Below are 8,975 nucleotides of genomic sequence, written 5' to 3'. Positions count from 1 at the left end.
AGCCTGTGTGTGTAAATGGTGGTGTTTAAAATATACATGTAACTCTTTCATACAATTTAATTTAGAATGGAATAACACTCACCAGTGTAAGCCTAGAATGTGACGATGGCGGAAGTTGAAGTGTACAAGTTCGGTACATTGCATTTGCCAGTGCACATTTGCCAGTATGCAATGCATGGTTGAACAGCAACTGAACAATTAACATTCAGAATTTTCAGCCAGGGTGTGTGAGGATCCAAATACAGCGTATTACATCACATTTAAAAATAGTTTTTGATCAAACTTTTTGTGTTTTTTTGTATGTGTGGTAGTTTGGAGTTTGGGGAGGTGAAGTAAGTAGCAAAAGTGTCTGGTTAAAACCACCAGGGTTACGCTTTGTTTATCACCACTTGTGTGGTTGGGGGAGGGGAAGTATTAACAAACAATGAACCAATTTTAGGGTAGTTAGTTTTGGTGAATATTTACTACTGCTTATAAGTACGTTAAACCTTATTTGAATAAGAATCTCACAAGGACAGAATGTTTCTTAGGATAATACAAATTTAGTTTATTTTGATAAGGAACTTTTTACAGAGGTCTAAAACTACCAGGGATGTCCGCTTGCATTTAACAGGATTTCATATTTTTTTAAATTTCAGATACAATTTTAAGTGCCATGACTATAATTATTATTCTCATATACCTCAAATCTTGATGCTACTGAAATTTCAGAGCTCACATCTCAGTACATGTTACTACCACTACACTTCTGTCTTTTATGGGCAAAGGTGAAGGCTAATCCATACACTTATTACAAATCAATCACTGGATATATACACAATTATTACACATGTCTGGGATAATCTCACATGGTAATCCACATCAAGATATAATCCTGTACACCCATACAAGCTTATCTCAGTGCCTGCTAAGTTTTGATAAATGTACAACTTAATGTGTTATTATTATTTATTATTATTTTATTCAGATGAAAACTTCAACAACATACATGACACTACAACACAAAGATTAAACAAAGATGTGATTTCATTAGGGATAGCCCAAAAAGCCAATTACAGAGCCTTTTTCCCATTGGGGTCTCATGTTGGCAGTGTTGCCCCCATTGAAGATTAAGTGAAGTGGCAATTACAAGTTATAGTATGGGTTAACATGTATGAACTCAAATTAGGTTTTGCCCTTGACCGACGTTTAAACACTGTATACTCAGTGTGTTACCTCCCGAGTGAAAGCTGGAAAAAATCACTCGGGTAGGACTCGAACCCGGGAGTTAACACACTGAGTATACAGTGTTTAAACGTTGGTGAAGGGCAAAACCTAATTTGATTTATGTCACCCGATGCAAAATTCCATCTTATAATAGTTTATGCGGTACCCGCTGCTATGTACATCAGATTCGAACCAGCCAACCGATCCCGTTAGCTCGGTGGTCGAGTGGTTAGACATCTGCACTAGAAAGCAGGAGGTCGTGGGTTCGAGTCCCACCTGAGTGATTTTTTCCAGCTTTCACTCGGGAGGTAACACACTGAGTATACAGTGTTTAAACGTCGGTGAAGGGCAAAACCTAATTTGATTTATGTCACCCGATGCAAATTCCATCTTATAATGTATGAACTCCATGCACAAGTACCCCCTCAATGGTTACAAAGAGAGAGTCACATGCTTTGCTGACAGTGCATGACGTTCATGCGAAGGCACTACTACAGGTTTGTGTGGATAAAGCGTGTCTAAAAAAATGTAGTCGTCAAACAAAAACATTTTGAGGAAACTAAATCTTTTTTTTAAAATTAATTTACCATGAGATGAGAGTGTTTCTTTACCCTTGGCAGGGTTTTTGTCCTGTGTGATTTGGACCTTTTGTTTAAAAGTTAAGGCAAAGCTTGTAAAGACTGTCTATATCTGTTTGAGCCACGTTCTTATTGTTCACAAATCTGACCTGTTCATCATTTGGTAACATGGGTTGATGATTATTCCTCAAAGACAATGATTTCAGGACAACAGCTTTGTAAATTACAATTCTGTGACATATGAACCATTTAAGACTGTCTTTATTATTGTCCATGTCCATTTTTTAAAAGGCATATCAACAGTCAAGTTTTTGACGTGAATGTAAAGTTGATTAAACAAAATTACATTATTTTGGTTTGCAGCACACCTTCTTGGTATGTGAATGCCTGTATCTCTGGACTTGGATGTCCAACTTAGATGGGATAAAGTTTTTATGTTATACCTCTCTCTTGAATAATGTATTTTCATTGGCCCAGAACGATCACGTGTTAAGTTTATAAAAAGTCCTGGCACACTCCCTGTGGGATATCACGTGCGTATGGTACTGTACGTACGGTATGGTACGTACAGAGTAAAATGCTTGTAGCGTTGGTACCCACGCTATTTTCATAATGTTTTCACTAGCAGACGATCATTTGTTCTAGCAAGCGACATGCATGTGAGTTGACGTTCAATTGTCATGATTGTTGTGTTTACTGCCGTTGGGTTTCGTGATGTTTACATCAAACTCCAAAGAATCCAAGACAGAGGTATAACAAAACAATTGTAGACACGACTGCTGTGATGTGGGCTATGATGTTTTTAACACCCGAGGGGCGCATAGCACCCTCGGCTTCGCCTATGCTTCATGTATAACCTACTTCACTTGGCTGCCTTACAACCTGCCGTTACACAAGGTTTAAATTTCAAATTCAATTTTCTCTGATTCTACCCCAACTCATCCTACCAAATTTAGTCCACCCCCAAAAAACAAACCCAGAAAAAATAAATTTACTAGATGTGCATGGACACAAATTACAATATATTTACAAAAAGTAAGTGAATTGATAAAAGAAAATATTTTTTTTCAAACCAAGGAGAATTTTTTAACAAAGTCGTCACGTCGAAAAGGTTGACCTGTCACGAAAACACAAAGCTTTTAGCCAAATGCGAGACTAAATGTCAGAAATATCAAGTCAAAACAAATTCTGCAATCAGTTTTAATAATAACAGATAGATAAATTACAGTTGAAACAAATTATAAAAGGAAAATTAGATGAAAAAGGATTTCGTTCATGATGTCTTGAAAGCTGACCGCATGGATGCCATAGGATGCACGCTAAGTGCGGACACTATTTGGCAAACTTCTGTCAACAATGTGACGTCATACACGCATGGCCACTCAGTTTGCAGTGTGCTAATGAGTGGACACTATTTGGCACCGGACGGTTTTTGGCATGACATTGGGAGCCATGTTGTATAGGATCTAACGTCCTATTTTTGCATTTATTTTGTGTCCTGACTGGGCCCAAATGGGTGCTTTGAAAGAAAAAAAAAGCAACAACAAATTGAAAATACTTCCAGGTGATAAAATTAAAATTGTAGACCTCAACTTCGGTTCAATCAAGTATAACACTCGGGTAAATTCGCTTGTTCCCTCCGCCCTGCAAACAGGGTGCTGGGAAGGGCTGATGAGCTTCACAGAATCTTGTGAAGGAAGTGGGGATGGCATTCTGGGTAACTTTATCATGACATCTGGCTGCAGCTGTTTAAGACAGCAGTTTAAGACATTTGAAAACTTTCTTATAGAAATGCCCACATTCCATACCAGATGTGATTTCTTTTTTCATGGACAAATTTTGAGCGTCACATAATATGCAAATTTTTACCCATTGTGAATTTGAAACGGAGCCTGAGCAAGTCACGAGAATTGAAAATTTACAAAATGTATAAGTTTTACAGATTTTCCTACAAACGCTTTTCAACGATAAAAAAAAAATTTATGAATGGGAACAAAAGTGTGATGACTCGGTCTAAACGGCCGTTTATAACCTTGCAGGGTCCTAACCTTGCAGGGTCGTAGCGTAGCCATGATGACAGTTGGTGTATTTTTGTATAGCACATGATGTCTTAATAAGGACTGATCTCTATTGCAGCCTGTTTTTTTTATGTGAGATTAAATGAACAGTTGTATTGTGTCTAATTAGCCAAATAGAGGTCATACTTCCCCTCTGCACCCATGCGATAGTTGTGTGCACCTCCACAGTCCCATTTTACTTCCACATACATGTAACTTGAAGTGCCTGTAATTAGTGTTTGATAAGCAGAAATTGTGCCCACACCAGGTGGATTACCATCCTGAAAGATAAAAAAAGCCATTCATTGCCTTTTTAGGGTTGGATGATATCTTATAAATTAACCAAATGGTTGTTGCACTTTTATTGAATGAACCTCACTTTTTATGTAAAAAAAAAAAACTGAGTCAAAGGAAGTGTGTTACAGTTTTTTCTTACCTGAAAGTTATCATGATTTTGTGGAACTTTACAGCTGCTTAAAAGGTTTTGTGCCTTCAACTTGTGAAATGCCAACACTCGGGAGTTTGCCTACCTGATTATAATGACTCCAGTCCTTTCCTCTGACCACTCTGGTACCAATCGTCATCATCTTGGCCAGCTCTGGACCAGGCAGAGTATTTATCATTTTTGTATGGCTTGGACTCCCTTTCCATAGCATCTCTGATAAAGAGAGAATATTTAATCTCTTTAAATTGATTCATCCCTCACCCACACCTTTCTGGACATTATCCTTCACATCTGAGTGTCTTTGTGCGATTGGTAATTCTGGCCATTAAAATAACAAGGGATGTGCTTTAGTAACAATCTTGAAGGAGAAAGTAAAGTAAGGGGCAGGCAAATTTGGGGTACCATACAAAAGTGATGGTATTTTTTTCATGGTGTTGCAAGCCTCACAAAGTATGAGGATTGAATTGATGTTTGCAAAAGTTGTAGATGCTTGTATTTTAAATCCATATGGACATCGTACAAGAAATTAGTATTACTTTTTTTTTAATTTCAAAATGGATTTACTAGTAGGGGTTCTTTTTTTTCCTTTTACATATTCAAATATTTTAAACTTAACTGTGGCGACATGTTTAAGGTGCACACAGAAGAAAATGTTGGTTTGAGTCATGGTTGAAGTGTTCTGTTTTGAGTTTGCTTTAATTTCAGTCGACCATGAGTCCGACATTTATGTTTGTGCTTCTTTTTTGGATTTATTGTGTGATCCTATTTCTTATTCTATGATGTTTGAAAGATTGTGTAAAAATAGTTATGAAAAAGTTTTAAGGAGGGAATACCAATTTCTGCCTGGCTGATTTCTTTACACTGTTGAAAATCTTTAAATGTCAAGCCTTGCACTGGTGCTGGTGTTTCCTGATCCGCTGCATCTTGTAACTTTTGAAGAAGATTCGGTTGCAATTTTAAAAGATCAAAGTTATTGGTTTGTTCCATCACAGTTTTCACTGTCTCTAATGTTTTTTCTGCCTTTTCAATATTTTGTTCACAACATTCCAGACCTTGGTCAAAGCATGCATCCTTTTTGTGGCAAATCTTAGTGACTTTTTCTTTCAGCAAGCGTTCATTCTCACGAATTTTGGCAACTGCTTCATCTGCATTTTTAGTTATGTCATCATTTATCTCCAGTGTTATATTGTTGTGGTCCAATTTAAATTTTAGAGCTTTTTCTTTTGCATCTGTCAATTTGTTCAAACATTGTTTGGCCTCTGTGATGAGCTGTGTCACTTTTTCTTTGCATGAGGCAACTGCAGCAGAAATATCAATGAATTTATGGTCTGGTGCTTTATGATCAAGAGCAGTGCATACAGCACATATCAGTGTCTCACAAGTCTCACAGAAGAAGAAGAGATCCTGGGAAGAATGATTTGGGCATTTAGGAACCTCATTCCAAAGGCGACTTTGGTAAGGTGCCTTTCCTGAGCGCAGGTCTTCAATTGATGCCGTCTCGTGATTCCTGGTTTTCTTGCTTCGTTTGTGGGCATTGTGACAGAAGTCACAGAGATATTCCCTGCACTCCAAACACCTTACAATTGCCTCTTCTTCTTCACACACCTCGCAAATGATATTTGATCTTTGACTTTTGACCATCTCTTCCTGTTGATTGGCCTCTTCCACCAGAGCCATCAAGGAAAAATTATTGATAATTCCAGCAATTCCTGCATCTGATAGGGCAGTTTGCTGCCTGCAGACTGGGCAGGTAATCTCTCGCTGCTGTGGTTGACCTTCCATCATTTTTTCCAGGCATGTTTGGCAAAAGCTGTGCAAGCAATCCAGAATCTTGGGGTTTGTGAATCGTGAGACGCAAATTGGACACTCAAGGTGTCCCTGGTTGATCTTCTTCAACACGCCTGCTGCGCTGACTTCACTCAGACCTGCCATATTATTTTTCTGTTAGTCAGTAAAATGCTGTGTTGCGAAATGATGCATTTCAGCCTATCAATAGTTGGTTCAATCTTGAACGGGTTCTTCACTTGATATGAAAAAGTGGACTTCATACCCATTTTTGTTCAAACACTGTTTTTGCAAAGGTCAGGTACAATAATGAACCAAATCTCTGGGTTATCGTAGGCCTAACTGCAGTAAGTTTTGGAGAGTTGCACAGTTCAAGTAGTTTGTGAATTTCAGTCTCCAACCTGCTGAATTTGAAGGCCTGTGAAATAGATTTCTAAAGAAAAAAAACCCACTTTTATGAAACTGGTAATACGCAGGACATGTTCATATTTGTAGAAATAGTCTTGATATCTGAAACTAGTGGAAGTTCCACACATTTCTGCTCAGTGACTGAGTAGGGATAAAAAAATCTTTGTGGTCAGTTTGAAAAAGAGTTCATTTCTAATGCAAAGCAAACTATAGGGCGGAATTTTTTTTCTGGGAAATTTGTCAGAGTAGCTGTACGTTCAACTTTTGCTAATTTTCAGCTCAAAAACTTGTCCCAACATCTCATGTGTTACTGCACCCCACAAAATGAGTCCCAAGTTGCCAGAACTACATTGAAATTATCAACCTTTTTACCCCTCAGCCGAGAGGCTCGAGGGGTATTGTCATCGCCTAGGGCGTCCGTCCGTCCGTATGTCTGTCTGTCCGTTCTGACCATACCACCCTTGTGGGGTGATGTTCCTTTCAGGACACATCACCCCACTTTTTTCACAATAGAAAAACATCACCCCAGAAGGGAATCTTTAGAAAAAGGGATAATGGGAACACAATGCTATCACCCCACAATTCCGTCTGGCTGGAACGCCCGTCCGGATAGCTTGGTTTCCGGATGATAACTTAAGTTAAAAATAAGATTTTGATGTCTAACTTTGGTAGGGGGTTGCCCTTGGGAGTAGGCAAGTTGGGATTGGTTTTGGGGTCAAAAGGTCAAAGTTCAAGGTCACCGTGGTGAGTTAAATATAAATGGTTTCCGGATGATAACTTGAGTTAGAAATGAGATTTTGATGTCTAAATTTGGTAGGGGGTTGCCCTTGGGAGTAGGCAAGTTGGGATTGGTTTTGGGGTCAAAAGGTCAAAGGTCAAGGTCACCATGGTAAGTTAAATGTAAATGGTTTCCGGATGATAACTTGAGTTAGAAATGAGATTTTGGTGTCTAACTTTGGTAGGGGGTTGCCCTTGGGAGTAGGCAAGTTGGGATTGGTTTGGGATCAAAAGGTCAAAGGTCAAGGTCACTGTGGTGAGTTAAATGTAAATGGTTTCCGGATGATAACCTGAGTAAGAAATGAGGTTTTGGTGTTTGACTTAGGTAGGGGGTTGCCCTTGGGTACAGGCAAGCTGGGATTGGTTTTGGGGTCAAAAGGTCAAAGGTCAAGGTCACCATGGTGAGTTAAATGTAATTGGTTCCGAATGATAACTTGAGTTAGTGATGAAATTTTGGTGTCTAATTCGGTAGGGGGTTTTCCATCAGTACAGGCATGTTTGAACTGGTTCTGGGGTCAAAGGTCAAGGTCACCATGTTGAGTTAAAGGTTAATGGTTTCGGGATGATAACTTGACTCTGGCTGAGGGGTTTCAACAGCAACGCTTTTATTTTTTACAAATGTTTAAAAAATAAAACCCAAACAGACAGATTTCCAAATGTTTGGGTCGGTCAGATGAGGGCAACACAACCATATTTTGGTGGCCTTGCATGTATAAGAGTTTTAGGTCAAAGGGTTGTTGTGGTTTTTTTTTAGTTGTGGGGGGGGGGGGGGGGGGATGGGACCTGAGGGGAAGGCGTGTCTTGTTCATCCCCAGGATCCATGTTTTGTTTTGCACCACTTGTATGGTGGTGGGGGGGGGGGGGGGGTGGGGATTAACGAAAAGTTGGACCAAGTTTAGGGTAGTTCCTTTTGGTGAATTTACCACTGCTTAAGTTAAACCTTATTTGAATAAGAACCTCACAAGGACGCAATGTTCTATAGGATCTTACAATTTTGGTATATTTTTTGATAGGGAACTTCCTACATAGGGCTACAGGGATTTCCTCTTGCATTTAACAGGATTTCATGTCTTATTAATTTCAGGTATGATTTTAAGTGCCATGGCTATAATTAGTTTTCTTGTATATCTGAAATCTCCTGCTTAAATGCTAGAGCACACTTACATCTTAGTACTGCTATTACTACCACTACTGCAGCCTTATATGGGCGAAGGTGCAGGCTAATCCATACCTCTGTGGCACTTAAAAAGCAAATCAATCACTTGATATTTACACAATAATTTCACATTTGTGGAATAATTTCACATGGTAATCCACATCATGAGACCCCTAAATCCTGTACACCGAAATAAGCGTATCTCAGTGCCAGCTTAGACTTATTAAAGGTACAACACAAGAATTTATTATCATTTATTATTATTTTATTCAGGTGAAATCAGCAACGTGTATGTGTATTATACCATTGTTTTAATGGAGATTATTATTATTTTCATGGCAATTGTAATAAGTAGATTGACGTATGTTCACTTTTAAGTTGAGTTTCTAAAAGTGGTCTTAAGGTTTTTAAGATTTTTTATATTTTTTGATAATTTGTAACAATGGAAACAGTGCAATAAATTTTAGATGATAATTATTGTTGTTAACAACATACATTACATTTAACAATAAAAGATTTAAACAAACCCAAAACAGTTGATTTCATCAAAAATAGCCCAAAAC

The 8,975-nt window shown here is 38.4% G+C and overlaps 1 protein-coding gene across 1 annotated transcript; it reads right to left on the bottom strand.

Moving 5' to 3' along the window:
• Window positions 1-4,536: 4,536 nt before the first annotated feature.
• On the bottom strand, window positions 4,537-6,218 carry LOC119727888 (tripartite motif-containing protein 45-like). The gene is made up of 2 exons (XM_038199964.1): window positions 5,120-6,218; window positions 4,537-4,604 (listed from the first exon to the last, which is right to left on the bottom strand). Exons 1-2 carry the CDS (start codon window positions 6,216-6,218, stop codon window positions 4,537-4,539), a joined length of 1,167 nt encoding a protein of 388 aa, XP_038055892.1.
• Window positions 6,219-8,975: the final 2,757 nt, after the last annotated feature.

The sequence above is a fragment of the Patiria miniata genome, unplaced genomic scaffold, assembly GCF_015706575.1.
Source record: "Patiria miniata isolate m_02_andy unplaced genomic scaffold, ASM1570657v1 HiC_scaffold_20, whole genome shotgun sequence".
NCBI lineage: Eukaryota > Metazoa > Echinodermata > Asteroidea > Valvatida > Asterinidae > Patiria > Patiria miniata.
This window is presented reverse-complemented; position numbering and strand designations above follow the sequence as displayed.

What these genes read in the sequence shown, in the direction of transcription:
- LOC119727888 (XM_038199964.1), bottom strand. Translation starts at nt 6,218, where the DNA reads ATGGCAGGTCTGAGTGAAGTCAGCGCAGCAGGCGTGTTGAAGAAGATC. An exon ending in AATCAGCCAGGCAGAAATTG is followed by an intron (nt 4,605 to 5,119) that starts GTATTCCCTCCT and finishes TTTAATGGCCAG; the next exon opens with AATTACCAATCGCACAAAGA.